A 19826-nucleotide genomic window follows, 5' to 3' on the forward strand; every position below is an offset into this window, starting at 1 on the left:
TCTTATCTTCTTTCTTATATAATTAATTCTTATATAATTATTTCTTATGTATTTCTTATATTTTATTGTATTTATTTATAATTTCTTAAAAATCCTAAATCAATAATTTCTTATGTATTCGGTTGAGTTTGTAGGTACATCGTCATTTAATTACTGACTTAAAGGAGTCTTAATTGCTATTTTTCGTTTGCTGAATCCATTCAGAATTATTTTTCATTCGTTAAATTCATTTTTTGTCATTTTTTGTCATTTAATGTCATTCATTTATTACCTACATTGAAATTCCCATTGATACAACACCAATTATAAGGGTGTTGCTTCTTTTTGATATAAGTAACTATTTTTAAAGCACATAATAGTTTTTAATATACAGCCTTTAAAAAGCTAATATTTATCACAAGTTTACTTAATAAGTTTAAATTAACCATAATATTTCCTTTCAGTTTTTTGCTTTAATGCTTAAGAATGTCATTCTAAAGCAAAGATTTTTAACTATTTCTGTGATCTTAGGTTTTATAAATAAAAGGGATAAAAAGCAAAGAGAAAAGAATTTTCTTTCGCATGCTTTTTTTCCGAAAATCACTCGCTAAAATGGATTGAAAATTAGAGAGTTTTTCAACAAGAAAAAACCTATTCGACTTAGCTAAAAGTAATCTAATTTTTTGTCAATTAAATTAGCTCTAATAATTTTAGTGCATTTAAGTTTTAGAAGCCTGATACTGTTCTCTATTATAAACAATAAAAATGTTTTACGCTTATTTCTAATTTATAAAATGAAAGTTTAAATAAACTTTATTTATAAACATACGAAGAAACTCACGTGCAGATTTACTGTAAAACTCATTAAAATGTATTTTAATTGTGGAATTAATTAAATTAGATATTGATTATTTAGTTTCAATATGCTTTAAAATTTCAAATTTTTTTTATTAAATTAACAAGTTAGATATTTTTAATAACACAAAATTTTTTTTTTTAAATAATCTGAATTGATTAACTTCACGATTTGATGCTACTTTCGTGAATGTTTTTAAAATCAAATTACATAAACAAACAACATATATTTGTCCAGTTCTTGTATCTATTTAAATAGATTTATGTCACTTAGTGAAATCTTAATAAATTTAAAAATGGGTAATAACTCCGTTAATTAAAAATTACTTAAAAATTCAATTTATTCATAATAGAGAAAAATATTTTTCTTTCACATTGCAATGACGATTTCCGTTCAAATGCCAAAAACAGTTCAAACTTTTACTTACTAAATTCCATCATCAAATGATTTATATAAAAATGTGAAAGAACACCTTAACAAATATTTTTCTATGAAAAGTATCCCTTTAAAAGTTCATGCCACGTTTATTGTAAGAATAAGACAAGAAACTTGACTGAATACGTTTTCGGAGACAAAAACGAACTCCGGCACGCATAAAGTTATTTTGATTATCTAAATCAATTGTTATGTCGATGATACTCATTAATATTTATGTTTATTTAAAGATTGGCTGCTTCTACTTTGAGGTTACAATTCAAGAGCTACAAAAAGAAAAGCTAAACATTTTCTGTTATTTTTGTTACAAATGTGTCCATCTACTTCTACTTCGCTATTTTTTAAATTCAAAAATTATACTTTTCCTTTCGCTTGTAGTGTGAGAAAAGTATTGTTTGTTAAGAGTGTAATAAATAACTGCCTTTAACTTTCGCGCAATATTTTTAACAAATATATTTTTTAAGAACAAAATATATTTACTTACATTATATATATATGTTTATTTACAAATATATTTTTAAGAACAATTTATTGCAAAAGTTTTTACAAAACTTCAAATGCGTTTTTTTTTCTTACATTTCGAAATAAAAATTTTTTGATTTTATTATCTGATTAGACTAATACGCAATATCTAATTAGACAAAGTACAATATTATTTATATTATACAAAAGAAATCACACTCACATTTGCTGTAAAACTCACTGAATTATTTTATAATTATGGAATTAATCTGATTAAATATTTAAATAGACACACAGGAATATTTAAATATTCCTGTGTGTCTTAGAAGTTAACATATTTTAACAGTTTTAAATAGAATATTAATTTCATTATCGAAATAGGTATATACATATAAGTACAATATAATTTGTATTATGTAACAAATTTTTACCTCCTCCAGAACTATATTAAAAGTAATACGTTACCCATCAAGTTAATACTAAGACAATGTTGCCAGTATCTTACTAACACTTATCTCACTCGTAATTTTTTCGACGAATTTCAGAGATATTCAAGTTTTTTATTGAATTTTTTAGTTTCTTTTCCACAAAATTTAAACTATACTCTTAATACATAAGTACAATATTATTTTTTTCTTTTTCCACATAGTTTTTTCAGTAAAAAGAAAATTCCTAATTACAACGTATCTGTTACATATAACGTAAATAATGAAGCGAATTAATTAATTCGCTTCATAAACCTTTAACCTTTTTAAACCTTTTTTAAACTTTTATTAAAAAATGTAAAAAGTCGTGCTAAAAAGTTCTTAACCACCATTATCCTGAAGTGTGCAAATCTTTTTAACTGAATTGATATCCTCTGCTGCATTAATGCACTAAAATTATGAAAATTTCTCTAAAATTTCGTAAAATTTTAAAAACAAAACCTAAATACTAAAAATACGCACTTTGACTTCGTTTATTAGATTTTGGTTCCTCTTGAAAAGTACAATCCCTTAGCAAAAATGTCTACATTTTGTAATAGTTCTTAAGTTTGTTTTTGTAACTTAAAATATCATCCGTACACTGTTAGAATTTTTATTCTAAAATTATGGTATAATAGCCTGTATCAGTCTGTACACCTGATTAACCGTAAAATTTACGGTAAAGAACATTTTCCCCTTTACGGTATTGAATCCGTTTACAACTAGTAAGATTAAAATCCACAAATGCAAAACTATGCGGATTTTTAACCATTTACAATTAGCATGGTTTCAAAACCATAAATAAAAACTTTATCTGTACATTAGAGATATTTTAGCGGCTTTGTGATGTTGTTATCTATGCGTCAATGAGAGTATCGTATTGTTACAGCCCAGGGTGCCAAATTAGGGTGCTGGACACTGAAAACTCATGTGTAACAGGGGAATTATTGCGATGTCAATATTGGGACTCGAACCCAGTTCCGTCGGTTATGAGATTGGCAGAACTCGCTTTCTCTGCTATAATCAAATGACCGGATCAAAAGTTATATTGTTTTTTTTTTTTTTTTTTTTTTTTGCACATTGTGAATTGTGATGTTAGAAATTTCCTCAAATTAATTCAGTAATTTAATTTTAACTTTTAATTGAACATTTGTTTGAAAAAAAATTACATTTATGAAAATAATTAAATTTTATTACAGAATTATTTTTATTAAATTTTCTTTAAATTTTATTAAAACATTTGTAGGTTTGTTTCTTAACTTTCTGAAAATATTTTAATTAATTGTTGGAAATAAAAAAAGGCAATATTTTTCTCGCTGAATTATTTGAATATTGTTATCGTAACATTGAGTATTGTAACAATAGCAAATCAGTGGACAACATCACATCTTTAAAATATCAAAGTTTGAAATTTATACTCCAAACTCCTTTTAAATTTAAACAAAATAAAATTGTTTTATCGTAAAACTTTTTTTAAACTTCAATTTCAAAACAAACATCCCTTCATTTTGTTTCCTAAACTATGAAAACCATTAATAAATTAAATAGCAACTATGATATAAAAAATATTACAATTCAAAAACATATCAATAGTATACTAATAATATTGAAATATTGTAACATTATTAATCGACTTATTAAAAAATTGTTAATTTGCCTTTAAAATGTAATTTAGAATGTATTTCATACCTGAATATGAAGACAGCCATTTCCTCATTTTCAATGTTAATATTCACTTTTAAAAATGCATAAACTTTGATACATTTCTTAAACTAATTAGTTACTTCTGCAGCTTTTGCTACTTTCCTTTTGTTTTTAGGCTCCACGATTATTTCTTAACCGGTTGAAGTTGTTACTTTTCTTTAAATTTCTCGAAGAAATTTTTTCTGACTGCAATTTAGACGTGAGTAACTAAAAATTCTCATCAGAAATGATGATACAGTTTTCATTTATTATCCTGACTCATCTATTCGAAAACTGATGACTGATATAAAATGCAAATAACTTCGTTTTAGAGTATATATAGGTAAAACTAATCTCAGATAAAAATATCTTTTCAGCTGACACAAGACATGTATAATCTTTTTTTCTCCCTCACATTCTTTCTCCCTCTCTTTCTCACTCTCTCTTCTTTTCTTTTCTCTCTCTTTCTCCCCTTTTCTCTCCCTTTTCTCTCATCTCAATGTGTTAAACAAACTTTTCAAAGAAAGCAAAAATATATTAAAATATAAAATTTTTAAATTTTTATCAAAAAAATTTCACATTAAGGAAGTTAGTTTAAAAATAAATAAATATTAATTTACTTAACCTTACTTCTTTAATGACGCCCGGTGGTTGAGTGGTAGCGCTTTGCGCTCCCGTGCCACATGTCCTGGGTTCAATCCTCGGGCCGGGAAAAGTTGACTCACCATTCATCACTTCATTGGGTCGATAAATGAATACCAAGCATGCTTGGGGTTTCAAAACACTGGGGGTTCCACGTTAACTTGACCTAACTGGAACGCCTGCCTCTGCACCCCAGAGCTCAAGGTCAAGAAAACTGAAACGGGCACAGTAGGCCTTGGCCCTCTATCGCGCCACTGAGTTCAGTTATTTACTTCTTTAATAAACATTTTTTTTCGATTATTGCATTTCATATTGGAACATTTTATGCATCCTTTAATAGTCTAAAGGTCTCATGTTGACCTTTGGGTGACGTCAAAATGCGATGTCACCAAACACGAACATCGTGACATTTTTCGATGTACGCATCAACGCCGCAAAAACCACACGTGACCTGACAAATAAGTCCCCGTGATTTTTTTTTCAATGCATTTTAGTGAATGCATTTAGCTATCTGGGTGTTTTTGCTTTAATAAAATTTTTTGCTTTGTAATACGCAAAAGAAGAAAAAATTCGCATCACCATGAACAACTTTTGATTTAATAAACGGATTTTCACGTTCCAGAACTCAATGGTTTGAATGGGAGATTTCAAATATACTAACTAGTTAGCGTAGACTATAGCGCAACTGTAAACTATATAAATATGTATATATATGAAAGGGTAGCAGTCATGGTGAGTGATGTTAGGCCACGCAGATAGCAGTTGGAAGGCAAAAAATATTTTATTAGCTTCACATAGTATATTTAAGACATTTTCTAGCAAAGGCGGAGCTCCAATTCGCACTCAAAAACTGTGTGCTTAAGTTTTTATCTTAGGGAAAGTAGCAAAGGAATTTCCCTCTATTTTGTTATATTTGAGGGGAAAAGGGAAGTGATAAGGATTACTATTGGTTTATGAAAGAAATCTAGCGTTTCCCACACAGAGCATAGGGAGATATGTCCTGCTCTTAATTAAATGCATAGTTGAGCCAAAAATAGATTTAAGAACAGGATGTGGCTTTTAAAAGTGTGAGAAAGAATTTGGAATAGAATAATTAATTAGTAATAAAGTAGGAGTTGTTTTATAGCAAAGAAACTAACGTAAAAAGATTAATAGAAGCTTTTTATGTTACATCCCCCCTCGCCGAAAAATTTTAACTAACATCAAAAAAAAATTTTAAATTATCCCTTTGCAAAACTTTCCTTATGATGACACAATTAAAATAATAATAATAATAATAATATTTGTAATATCAACAAGATATAAAGTAACATGAATTATAAAAAAAAACACATTTGCACACTATGTAAAAAAAAGTTTCATACAGAGGAAGAAGAAAAAATTTGAAGTAGCGCTACTATCGAAATGAAGTGTTAGATCTCCATTTTCAGAAAATTTTTGTGATTAAGCTTTTTCAGTCCTTCTTTATAATCACAGTAAATAAAGTTATTCCTCATACTAACACAATTAAAATAAACTTTTCACTTAAGACAAGAAAATCTATAAAATTTTCCTAAAAGATGTAAATATTCATATTCAATAACAAGAAAGATACAAAAATATGAAAATGCAAGTGATATGAGATATAAAAATACAAATTGACACTTTTTATCAAAGAAATTTTCAATATAAAATGTAAAAAAATTTTGACACAATGGTCTTTAATCTGAAGTTTAAGACTTCAGTATTTTTATTTCAATGAGAGAATAAAAAGTTTGACACTTGGTCTTTAATCTGAAGTTTAAGACTTCAGTGTTATTAGGGGAAATTGTTTTGTTGGATTAGGGGCTGTATTCCCCAAAAGGAGGAAAACAGTCCCTATTCTCAACAATAATGTGCTGGAAGATCCTAGATTCAACAAGATGCATAAGTATTTATTTTTTTGGTTTTCACCCCAGAGAAAAACTACCATCGCCCCATATCCTACTAGATTTGGGTAAACGTGGAACTTGAAGAAAATTTGAAAGGTCGGATCTTCCAGAAAAAAGGGGACCGCATGTTCCATTGAACTATGCGTATTGTCGTCATATTCGGTGTTTTTTAATTTTATTTCAACAATGAAAAATCATTAAATTCAATATAAAATATAATTAATTCTATTATTTAAACTATTACATGTTTTTTATTCGTGACATAATTTAAGTTTGTCAGGTGGGTGGTACCTTCGCAATTTTGATATATGAACTATTTCTGTATTTTTTTTATTATGACTATTCTTCTTATTTATTTTATAATTAACATCAGAAATTTTTTCAAGAATTATATATGGACCGGAAAAAGTTGGGGTAAGTTTCCTAGTATTGGGGTATTTAAAATCTTCATACATTACAGTATCATTAGGGGAAAATTCAATATAAGTAAATCTTGCATCATAATAAATTTTATTTTTCTCATGATATTGTTTAGTTCTTTCCACTGCAATTTTTCTTGCTTCTTCTACTGGTGGATAAATTTCTTCGGATAAAGGATGATTAAATGGGACTGTGCCAAACATTAAAAAAGCTGGTGGGAATTTAGTTACCGAATGTGGAGTTAAATTGTATTCTTCGGTTACTTCTTTTAATAATTTAGGCCAAGGAACTTTTTTAGAAGAATCATTAATTTTACATTTTAAACGTGTTACAATGGTTTGTTCTAAACGTTCAACTTTTCCATTAGTTTCGGGTCTATGGGCTGTAGTTAACAATTGTTTGATTTTGCTATGTTTAAGAAATTTTTTAAAATGGGAAGAAGTAAACGCGGCATTTCTATCACTCAAAATACTTTTAGGGGTTTGAATTTGAAAAATTTGGTGTAAAAAATTTACATAACTTTCCGTAGTTATTGATTTCGAAGCAAAAGACCACATATATCGAGTGTGATGATCAATTACCAAAGTTAAATATTTTTTGGTAGAATTATAGTAATTAAAACCACCTACACTATCGATTGCAATTATTTCAAAAGGTTTGTCAACTGGGGGCATTTCCTGTAGTAATCCATATCTTTTTTGTCTAGGTTTTTTATTAATTTGACACGTATGACAATGTTTGTTAAAATTTGAAATGTCCAATGTAATATTTTCCCAATAGTAAACAGGAGTAAGCAAATTAATAGTTTTTTGAATTCCCGGATGGCCAAATTTTTTATGAGTAATTTCAAGTAATTTATGCCTTAAAGAAAATGGAACAACAATTTTGGTAAAACCCTTTTTACGTATACACAAAACATTATCTATTTTACTAAAATTTCCAGTTAAATTATCATTTTGTTGGGCTTCGCGAATTTCATCTAATTGCAAAAGATGTGAAAAATGGCTTACATTATTTAAATTAACATTACTATTGTGTTCAATATTGTCAGGAATATCTCGGGATAACATGTCAGCTTCAAAGTTTAAGGCGCCTTTTGTGTATTTTATATCATAATCATACATACTCAATAGTAAAGACCAGCGGAACAATCTACCTTTTAAATTTTTAACATTTTTTAACCAAACTAAAGCCGCATGATCTGTATGTATGGTAAATTTATTTCCAAATAAATAGTGATAAAATTTGTTTAATGCATCAACAATAGCAAGACATTCCAGTTCTGTGATTGCATAATTTTTCTCATAGTCTCTAAGAGAACGAGAATGGAATGCTATTGGATGTAAGACACCTGAAACATCTGGCTGTTTCAAAATTGCTCCAACACCACTTTGACTTGCATCAACAAAAATATGACATGGTAATTTAGGATTAAATATTTTCAAAATAGGTTTACAAACTAAAGCATTTTTTAAAATTTCGAATGCTTCTTGACATTTGGGAGTCCAACACCAGGGTGTATTTTTATTCAAGAGATTATTTAAAGGTGCTCTAATTTTAGCATAATTGTTTATAAATTTATTATACACATTTATTGAACCTAAAAATCATTGAAGAGATTTAACATTAGTTGGAGGTTTCAAGTTTTTAATTGCTTCAATGTTGTTGTTATCAGGAGTTACTACACCATGACATATTTCATAACCCAAAAATTGAATTTTAGTTTGAAAAAAAGAACATTTAGAAGCTTTTAATTTTAAATTTTCAAATCTACATATTTCAAAAATTTCCTTTAGATGATTTAAATGTTCTTCAAAATTATTAGAATAAATTATGATATCATCAAAATAATTAGCTGCAAATGAAACTTTATGTTTAGTGAGTATTCTACGTATTGTTCTTTGAAAAATACTAGGGGCGTTCTTCCACCCAAATGGCAATCTTAACCATTCGTATAACCCACTATTGGTGACAAAAGCAAGTTTTTCAGTGTCTTCAGGGTTGATTGGAATTTGCCAATAACCACTTACCATATCTAGTCTACTAAAATAAACACTGTTCCCTAATTTATCTATAAGAGTTTCTATAAGAGGTAATGGTTCTGCATCCGATTTAGTAATTTGATTTAATTTTCTAAAGTCTATACACAATCTACTTTTTTTATTTTCATCTTTTTTATAAACTAAAGTTACTGGAGCAGAATAGGGAGAAGAGCTTTCTTTAATTATGTTATGCTTTAACAATTCCTCAATTTGTTTATCTATTTCCTCTTGTTGCTTTGAGGAAGTTTTGTATGCTCGTAAGGATACTGGTAAGTCTGATGTTAATCTTACCCTTTGAGGTTCAATTCTTATTGTCCCTACATCATATTTATCTTTAGCAAAAATATCCGAAAAATCTTCTAAAATTTCCTGAAGTTGGGAATTTTTTTCATCATCTTGAATTTGCACAATTCCGTCAACATGATTATGACAATGTTGTACACCATTATCACATTTCAGTCTCGTGAACACTTGAAAATTCAAGATTATTTTCAGTTTTGCTATTTAAATCTTTATTTTTAAGTCTACTTTTTGTTTTATTTTTCTTAGAATTCTCTTTGCTTACATTTTTATTTTTGTTTATTTTCACGTCCAAAATTTTATTTTCCTTAACTATTTCATTTTGTTTATTATTATTTGATTTAACATTTTTTCTTTTATTTCTACTTTCCTTTTTACCTTTATTCTCATTATTGGTATTTTTATTGCAATCATTAACCTGGTTTTCAGGAGAAATGTGTAAAGACAAGGCTTTTATAATCCGAAAAAGTGATCAGTTTTCTCTGATTTTGCATTATAACTCGTTTATCACAATCAATCACAAATTTAAACCCATTACATTCCTTTAAACCCAATATGGCATAAGGTAGATCAGTATTTAAAATATAAAATTCCACTGACCTAGCTATATTTCCAATTTTTAAATTTAAAGTACAAGTGTGGTTAAGTTGCAAAATACCTTTTGTTTGCTTTACATTAACAAAGTTTTTTCTTTCTTTTTGGACATTTAGTTTTTAAAAAAGTTTAGTTGGGATGATATTTAAAGTACTACCTGTGTCAATATTTAACAGGATAGTTTTATTTGTCATATTCGGGTATTTGTCACTTTTATAGTTTTCATCTTTATTTTGTATGTATCCGGATACTATTAATTGTAAATTTCGTGGTTGGTCACTTTCTTGTTTATGCTGAGTTTGATTCTCAGTCATAAAAGAATTAGGTTTGTTTATACAGTTTTGGCCCCAATGATAAGCATTGGTTATACCAAGCTTATCACAGTATTTACATGGCTTAGGAGGCAACTCCTGGGAAGCCTGGGCGAAATGACTAGTTTGTTGTTTATTTTTATGAAACTTTTCATTTTGACTTTTAGGTCTAAATTGGGATTGTTGGTTATAACTTTGACTTGGCCGGGAAAAATTTTGATTTTGTCGAGGATTATAATTTGGATTACCCGAGTTGTTAAAGAATGGCCGCCTTGGTATCCAGCCTTGATATTGCGGCCTATACCCATTAAATTTGGATTCTGGTAATTTTTTAGTTTCAGTTTGGGGTAAGACCGTGGGTACATCATGTATTATTTTTGAAACAATTGTGAGCCATTCAATTGGGGTTTTGGGATCTTTTAAAACCAAAAGTGTTTTAATTTGGGGAGGCAAACCTATAGATAGACCCCCAATTATATGATCATTACTTAAATTTATTTTTCGACCTAACTCTACCTTTTCAGTAAAATATGAATTTAGGTCTTTAGCTTGCCCAGAAAATTTTAAATTTTGAAAATCGTTGAAGCCAAAGGGAGGTGAAAAATAATGTTCTTGAAAAATTTCAACTATTTCTTGATATGTCTTACAATTAAGGCAGTTATTAATATACAATTTCAAAGCTGAACCTTTAATGAATTTTTGAAAATTTTTAAATTTCCAATCGTCATTTAATTTAGCATCGATAGTTAGTTTTTCGAAATGTTTGAGCCAGGCTGTGAATTGAACACCAATGTCAGGCTCAAAGATTAGTATGTCTGGTTTATCCTGTACATTTTGATCTATACTTAATTTTTGTAAATTATCATTTACTTCATTTACAGAATTTTCTGCATTGCTTTTAGCGTTTTCATCCATGTTAAATTTGTAGTTTTTGACACTCCGTAAGGGCATTCAAATAACCAAAATAAATTTCATTAACTAAATATAACATTTAGAAGGAAAAAAAATTTACATTTATGAATAGCACATATTTTGCTTTTTTAAACACCATAATAAAATAAAAATTTAAATTTTACTTCTACAATCAATATAATATACACTGTGATATATAATGCAATATAAAAAGTGATTCCTTAAATAATAATTAAAACTATAATCATACTGAATCATAAGTGGAAGAAAAAAAATATGTGATAGCACTAAATTTTAATATCATTATTTAATTTAAACAAATAATATTATAAACCATTTAATAATAGCATCAATAAATGGAACTATTATCAAAATATAAATATCAATAGATAAATATAATATTACCGGAATAAATATTTGGAACAATAAACATAAAATTATATGTTCCTATTTCAATATATGAGCGTAAATGATTCAAAAGTATTCACGTTTAAAAACTTAAACTTTTGAGAGTAAATACCAATCACATCTGTAATTAATCACCAATAAATCACTTCTAATATTTGATGAATCACGCGCACACGCGAGCGGAATCATAGCTACCACTTGAGATCACATTTTTGGTCATCTTCCGTTCAAGGAAACACAGAAGAACACTCGAGAAAATCGCCAGAAAACGAAATCAATTCGATCATATGCTGAACCTTTATCAACCCTCAATGAGACCGACAAGCAGCAAGCAATTAGGGCAACACAGCAAGCACTTGCTGTAAATCCGCAAGAAGCTAATTGTTGATGGTAACACACGGTAGGCGAAAACGAAACCAAAACAGCGAAGACATCAATTCTTTAACGGCGATTACGGTACAACGGTAGAGGCAACGTCTGGACCCATTATGAAGGAAAGTCCCGAAATTCTCATTCTTTTAGTCAGGATATCTGTTTCACGAGCAACGCCGGCATCTCCTAAAACTTCATTCGATTATTTTCTTTCCTTTTATATTTATATATTTTTTACTTATTTGAAAAAAGCATTTTTTTTTTTTAATGGAGCCAGTGAAAAAAAAAAGTGCCAAACCAACTGCAAAATTTATCCTGCAAAGCTTGAAAAGGTAGCAGTCATGGTGAGTGATGTTAGGCCACGCAGATAGCAGTTGGAAGGCAAAAAATATTTTATTAGCTTCACATAGTATATTTAAGACATTTTCTAGCAAAGGCGGAGCTCCAATTCGCACTCAAAAACTGTGTGCTTAAGTTTTTATCTTAGGGAAAGTAGCAAAGGAATTTCCCTCTATTTTGTTATATTTGAGGGGAAAAGGGAAGTGATAAGGATTACTATTGGTTTATGAAAGAAATCTAGCGTTTCCCACACAGAGCATAGGGAGATATGTCCTGCTCTTAATTAAATGCATAGTTGAGCCAAAAATAGATTTAAGAACAGGATGTGGCTTTTAAAAGTGTGAGAAAGAATTTGGAATAGAATAATTAATTAGTAATAAAGTAGGAGTTGTTTTATAGCAAAGAAACTAACGTAAAAAGATTAATAGAAGCTTTTTATGTTACATATATATATATATATATATATATATATATATATATATATATATATATATATATAACTATGCATATATATATATATATATATATATATATATATATATATATATATATATATATATATATATATATATATATATGTAATACTTTTGTATTAATAAAAGAATTAAAACTCTTTCGTTTTCATAAAATGTCTTTGTTAAAGAATAAGCGTAGAGAGATTCTATTTTGGGAATTCAAGGCTGAAAACATACCATTGAAATATAAATAGATTTATATTTCAATGGAAGAGTTATTTTTAGAATCGTTCCCTTTTTCACTTCCATATAAGGAAGCAGAAATGATTTTCCTTAATGCGTAAGGTTACAAGGAATGTACGAAGTGTGCCTTTTTACCTCAAAACTGTGTTGGTATAAAACGTAAGAACGCACAGTTTTGCGTGTCCTTTTCATCATGATGTGATCCTGATAAGTTGTTCCGGAACTGTCAGAAGTCTTGTTCATCCCCCTCCCGTAGGGAGTGTGGATGTGAATTGTTATCAATACCAGCCTACATTTAAATAAACCTATTTAGAACGTCTGATGGCTTACGACTGCATTATTTCAAGCTAAATACAACACTGATAACAGGGATGTAGCCCTGTTATTATATATATATAATATATATATATATATATATATATATATATATATATATATATATATATATATATATATATATATATATATATATATATATATATATATATATATATATATATATATATATATATATATATATATATACCTTTTTCTTCTTTGGATTTAGATTTTTGACTCCTGAAATATAAGGGATATCTGCAATCTGCGAAATATGGTCCCATTTGATTTGGTCAGTAGAGTTGTCCAAAGTCAAAATTAATTTAACTCATTGCGTATTTCAATATACCTTGAGAACTTTTTTATAGAATTGAAAAATTTTTCTACACAATTATAAAACTCGTTTATCGAAAGACAAATACTTGCAAAAAAACTATTTTCATATAAATTTTTTGTTTTGCTTAATAATAGTTCAAAAATTTCAGAACAAAGTGTACAATTTTTTTGCATTATTTTTAAAAATGTACATTTATATGGCAAAACACAAAATTTGAACAAAATTGGCCCAATAGTTCCTGAGAAATTTTTAATATATATATATATATAGTTTTACTATGATATATGTTCCTTAGTGGACTGATCGTTAAGACATGGTTCCCAGCAGATCACCGAAGTCAAGCATCACTGGCTGCGGTCAGAGTGCGTGTGGGTGACCACTTGGATCAGTCTGCGTAGGGACCGAGGGTGTGCGGTATTGGTCCTCGTTAAACTGTGCTACCGTAAAGTGCTCGACTTCGCGCGCAGGTCGTCGGGCTACCGAAGCGGGGGTTTCATCCCCTCCGCAGAGGATCAAAATTGTGATGGCATGTCTTCGGATCATCCTCCGGGATGTTTCCCAGACCGTCGCCATTAGCCCATTGTGCAGCTCTAGTGCGACGTAAATTAACAACAATAGCAATAACAATACTATGATATATATAGGACAATTGGACCGATTTTTTTCAAATTAACCGTAATTCCAATTTATAAAGACAGAAGAGTCGTTATTTTACTATGACTTAAAAAAATATACATCTTACTTACGTCTATCACCATCCATTACTATAGGTTACTAGGTACGCTAATATCTGGATGTTAACGTAAAAATTATCTGGTAAATTAAAATCAAGTGCAAAATTATTTTACAAAGAACTGCTATTGACAATCCCAATCTTATTGAGCAAACATAAAATGAAAAGAAAGACATAAATTGGCAGCACGTAATAAATTTCAAAACAGTGATGGAATGTTTGAGTTTCGCAAATCGAATTAATTTTTTAAAAAAATAGATCTCTCAAATTTCGCATAGTGCCGTGTCTCTCGCAAATTATTATTATACAAACATAAAATAAAATTTTTCCATTAAAATTAATAACTAAAAGCGTTGTAAAAATTGGACAAATCTTTATCGTGATCAATAAAAACAAATATGATAGTTATAATAAAAGGAAAATAATTTCATTTGAGTGATATAGTTGAAAAGCAGTTTCTAAGAGAAGACTTTGAATCAGGTAACTAAACTACGATAAATGTTTGACTTAATGGCTAGGCCAAGTGTGATAAACTCTTGTCTTGGCTACATTATAAGTTGTGATAAATTAGTTAGTAAATGCGCACTAATTTACCCACCGAGAAATTAGCTCTTTGCTAAATATTATCATGCAAAGCTAGATATTAGCTAGTTTAATATCTGCTAACTAAATATTATCATATAGTTTTCATAAAAGAAATATTCATAGAACTGCGAATAGAAATCCCATTCATTGCTGCGAACTAAAATTTAAATTACAAAAATTGTTATTATTGTTATAGATAAAAAAACTTTGATAATTAAATCTTTTTTAGCCATGACTAAAAATCAATAACTTAATCAACCATCTGACCAAAGGATCAATTTTAATATTTTCTTTTTTAAATATTCGTTACTTCGCGAGTATAAGTGTTACAAATAAAAATCCATATTTGATAAAACACAAAATTATTGCTCACGCATTGGACTGATCATAAAGGTACGGTTCTCAGTAGGAAACCGAAGACAAGAATCAAAGTGTGCGTCTAGCAAGCGGGTAGGTGACCACAATGATAACCCTGAGCGATATCGGTCCTCGTTAAACTGTTCAACCGTAACGGGCACGACTTTGCGTGCTACGGACGCGGAGTAGCCATCCCCTCCGCAGAGGATCCAAATTATGATGACGTGTCTTCGGAGCATTCTCAGAGATGTTTCCCAGACCGTCACGAATAACTCATTGTGCAGTTCCAATGAGGTGTAACTCATGCACCTTGCTGTTCACCTACTAAATTGTTGATATTATCTTAAACTCGAATATTTTTCGTAAAAATTTTGTTTCTGAAATGAAAGCTCTGGAATTTTCTAAAAGAATATGTAACAATTATAAAAATTTCAATTTTTTGAAAATTTAATTTTGGTATTGAAAGAACAAAAGCTTTGTTTTCTATCGCAAGTATGTAGATTACATGCCTCTATTAGTTGATATCGCATCTATCTATAATATAGATGGAATTAATAAAGCATGGCTTCGACAAAACAATTATTTCCGCTTTTCTAATTATCTTAATCAAATTCATGAAATTCGAAAATATGATATATTTAAACATTTTCACGTGTTTACTTAGAGAAGGTTCTTAAAATTCTCAATGTTTCATATGTAATATATCACTAAAAAAACTAATAGATAATTCAAAATCTGTAAATAAAATTAAAACTTTAAGGAAGAAAAATAAACAAAAATTGTTTAAGCTCTCTTTTCCAAGGATTAAAATAAAAAATAAGAAAAAAACATTGAAACTCTTTTAGTGTAAAAAAAATTGGATTCCGGATTAAACTAGTGTAAAAAAAGTACTGGCTTCCTGAGTGCAGCATTCATAAAATGTAAAACTTTATACCGTAATATTTACAGTTATATTTCTTTAATTCAGCGATTCAGTTATTTTATTTTACAGTAAATAGTACTATTTAAAAAATTTAATGTATAAGATTTTTTTTTCCGAAAAATTTTACAGTAAAAAGTACTGCTACCGATACTTTTTACCGTAATATGATCCGGAATTTTTGCAGTGTATGAAAAAAAAAGAGAGAACTAAAACATCTGTGTGAAATGCTTGGTCTACGACCTGTCAAAATCCAGCGACATCTCTTCATGCATTTGAGTAGTACAAATAAAATTTGTTTTATACAAATTACGTTTGTAATTTCTGTTTTGTAGTACATAATTGAAGAGCTTAAAGAAGAAGAAGGAGCAGGTAAGTGACATATTCTAGAGTACTTATTATACAGGAAAAACAGCATAAACAAGTCTAATCCATATGGTTATGTGTAACAGAATTGTTTTTGCTTGCATTTAAATTTTAGCCTAATTAATCCACGCTAGTTTTAAGTTGATTGGATGCTTTAACTAAGTAGTAGGCATAATTAAAGTAATAGGTAAATAGCTATTAGTTCCTTCTTCTAATAAATGTGTAATAAAATGGTTGAGATACCATTTTGTTCTTCTTACACTGATTACCACTATTCTGAAAATGTTTTTTACCCCCTTAATATACTTAGTTCTTAATTATCAGAGCTAAAAAACACAATATGGAATTTAGCTTTAAAAAAAAGTAATACTTTATTACAAAAACACAAAAAGTTTCCTAAGAGCAATAAATAAAAACATATACACTATACAAAAACGACGGTAAAAAACAATTTCTTCACAAAATGAAATATTTGATACGAGATCTGTTATTGATGTGCATCATTTACACCAGGACTATTAATATATGTCGTCAAAGATTAGAAGATATTTCATCTTTGGGTTTAGCATCTTGCTTGGATGGATTATTCATGTTTTCGTCTTTAGAATAACTTGGATCGTAAGACTGAGCATCTGTTGAGCCAAAGAGAAGGAAAACAATTCCACTCACGGCCCCCACAAAGGCAGTGATAAGGAACATTTTGTGCCATTGTGCCATAGTTTGCTAAAATATTAGAAAACCCACTTTTAGAAAATATCATAAAATAACTGCCCTAATTTAGTGTGTTAAAATTTTAACTATCTATTGTTATAACTATTTTTAAAAACATATGAGCGTTATAACATTCCAATAACAATCAATAATAACACTCTAACGGTACCCTCAAAGGCGGTGATAAGGACCATTTTGTACCATTGTGCCATAGTTTGCTAAAATATTAGAAAAATCACGGTTAGAAAATATCATAAAATAAACTGCCCTAATTTAGTGTGTTAAAAACTTTTAACTATCTATTGTTATAACTATTTCTAAAATAAACTGCCCTATTAATAAACTGCCCTAAAATATTAGAAAAACCACGGTTAGAAAATATCATAAAATAAACTGCCCTAATTTAGTGTGTTAAAAACTTTTAGCTATCTATTGTTATAACTATTTCTAAAAACATATGAGCGTTGTAACATTCCAATAACAATCAATAATAACACTGTAACGGTACCCACAAAGGCGGTGATAAGGAACATTTTGTGCCATTGTGCCATAGTTTGCTAAAATATTAGAAAAACCACGGTTAGAAAATATCATAAAATAAACTGCCCTAATTTAGTGTGTTAAAAATTTTAACTATTTATTGTTATAAACTATTTCTAAAAACATATGAGCGTTGTAACATTCCAATAACAATCAATAATAACACTGTAACGGTACCCACAAAAGCGGTGATAAGGAACATTTTGTGCCGTTGTGCCATAGTTTGCTAAAATATTAGAAAAACCACGTTTAGAAAATATCATAAAATAAACTGCTCGAATTTAGTGTATTAAAAATTTTAATTATCTATTGTTATAGCTATTTTTAAAAATACGTGAAAGTCATAACATTCCAATAACAGTCAATAGTAACACTGTAATAAATATTTTGTCTATAAATAATATTACGTAGTTATTTAGTAATCATTTACAATACATCTACTCTAGGGTGATTAAAAAAATAGAATAAATCTTGGAAACTCATATTCCTTATCCTAAAAAATCATAAGAAAAATTGGAAAAAGTAAGTTTTATTTCATTCTTTATGTCTTTAAAAGTTTTATGTGCTTCAAGTTTTTTTCAAAAAAAAAACAAAAAAAACTTAGAGTTTCAACTATTAGTTAGGTTAAATTATTGTTGCTGGGCATGGAATTTTTTCAGATCGATACTAAATTTCTGTTTTAAATTTGTATAGAAAATCACAATTTTCACTTCGTTTAATTTGAAAAGTTTAAAAAAAATATTGCTGATAAAATTTTAAAAAAATGTACCTCTTCTTTGGTAAGTTTTCCAACAAGTACAGGAACAATGAATCCTGCTAAACTAGCAACAGTACTCGCCAGACCCATCACTACACCTTTAAAACACAAATAAGAAGTCAGTATTTATTAATTAATATCAGAATTATACAATATTCATTGAAAACAGTACAATAATATCAGAGGCAATAAAAACCCGTATAATAATGAGCAAAAAATTAATCATTTAATTCTGGTAGAAAAAAAGCTAATTTCCTCCATTTATTTAAAAATTAGTTACACCAACTAAGTTTCGTGATCTATCAGATAAGAAAAAAGAGTATTTTTTAAAAAAAATTTCAAGTACTTAGTCTTTCTATAAAAACTGCAAATTATAAGGAATTGTCAAAATTCAAAAATTAATATTAAAATAGAATAAATAAAATATAGTTCATAAAACTATTCTAAATTCACTAAAATGTTTTCTAAATATCGTCTACCAGGTTTTTTTCCTAACTTAAATTTTAATTCTATTGGAAACAGTTTAAAAAGTGAGTCGGAAACAGTAGATTAAATGTTATTGAATAATATTTAATATAAGTTAATTGTGCGGACAAGGGAAATTTCACATCTGCTCGTTGGGGATTTCACGCTTACCCCCCCCCCCTCCCGATTGCTTCTCAATCAGTTTTGCTTCTTGGAGACATTAGTAATAACATGATAACACTTGTTAGTACTAATTTTAAATAGTTCTGCTAGGTTCTGAATAACATTTTATTTCATAAATTTGATTGCTTTAACCTCCCTAATGACGTGACTTCCCTGCGCTGAGTTTTTTCATTAAGGTAAGTTTTAAACAATGATTTGTAGACAATGCTATGACAGCACGTGTTAGAACTAATTTTAGATAGTTCTGTTAGGTTATAAATAGCATTTTATTTTATTTTATAAACGCCGTTGAACAGGTGACCTAATTTTGGGTATACGACTGCTAATGCTCAAGTACGTAGCTTTGGACCCAAAGACAAGGGAACTCCTGGATCAACTATTGAGAGAAATTTGTTTTCGAACAGGACTTTTCAGTGAAACTAATCCGCTTTTCCATTACAAAGAGAGAAAAACAGCGAAAAACCCCCACTGCTAGTGACGATAAGGGAACTCTAACCCATGATCCATTTACCACTGAGGATATTTTACGTTAGCACTGTGGTTGGTGTGAGCCGGGTGAGGAATTCGTATCGACCAGTCATACCGGGATTCGAACCCAGTTCACCTCATTGGAAGGCGAATGCTCTATCCCCTTAGCCACCACGGCTCTATGATAACATTCGTCATCTTGGATTCAACATGTTCAGAAACATGCTTGATGATTGTTATAGCATACCATAGTATAGCAA

General features: G+C 28.8%; 2 protein-coding genes across 9 annotated transcripts in view; both read right to left on the reverse strand.

The window, feature by feature from the left end:
* Positions 1-15331, reverse strand: part of LOC107448863 (putative inorganic phosphate cotransporter) — a 44069-nt gene extending 28738 nt beyond the window's left edge. Inside the window, exon 1 of one of the 4 annotated variants that reach the window (XM_087161209.1) lies at positions 15174-15331. In XM_087161209.1, coding sequence (XP_087017335.1) covers positions 15174-15189 — 16 coding nt within the window. In that variant the 5' untranslated portion in view covers positions 15190-15331. Of the gene's footprint in view, positions 1-1262; positions 1287-3885; positions 4533-14228; positions 14368-15173 lie in introns of those variants that run through there. The other 3 variants (XM_087161210.1, XM_016064215.4, XM_087161211.1) reach the window with 3 other exon arrangements.
* Positions 15332-16788: 1457 nt separating this feature from the next.
* LOC107442356 (putative inorganic phosphate cotransporter) overlaps positions 16789-19826 on the reverse strand; it is a 76371-nt gene continuing 73333 nt past the window's right edge. For 3 of the 5 annotated variants that reach the window (XM_087161213.1, XM_087161212.1, XM_087161216.1), the window contains 2 exons: positions 18463-18548; positions 16789-17165 (listed from right to left, as the gene is read on the reverse strand). In XM_087161213.1, coding sequence (XP_087017339.1) covers positions 16974-17165; positions 18463-18548 — 278 coding nt within the window. In that variant the 3' untranslated portion in view covers positions 16789-16973. Of the gene's footprint in view, positions 17166-17499; positions 17711-17781; positions 17920-18462; positions 18549-19826 lie in introns of those variants that run through there. The other 2 variants (XM_087161214.1, XM_087161217.1) reach the window with 2 other exon arrangements.

The sequence above is a fragment of the Parasteatoda tepidariorum genome, chromosome 4, assembly GCF_982258835.1.
Source record: "Parasteatoda tepidariorum strain Cologne lab strain chromosome 4, Ptep-v5.0, whole genome shotgun sequence".
Lineage (NCBI taxonomy): Eukaryota > Metazoa > Arthropoda > Arachnida > Araneae > Theridiidae > Parasteatoda > Parasteatoda tepidariorum.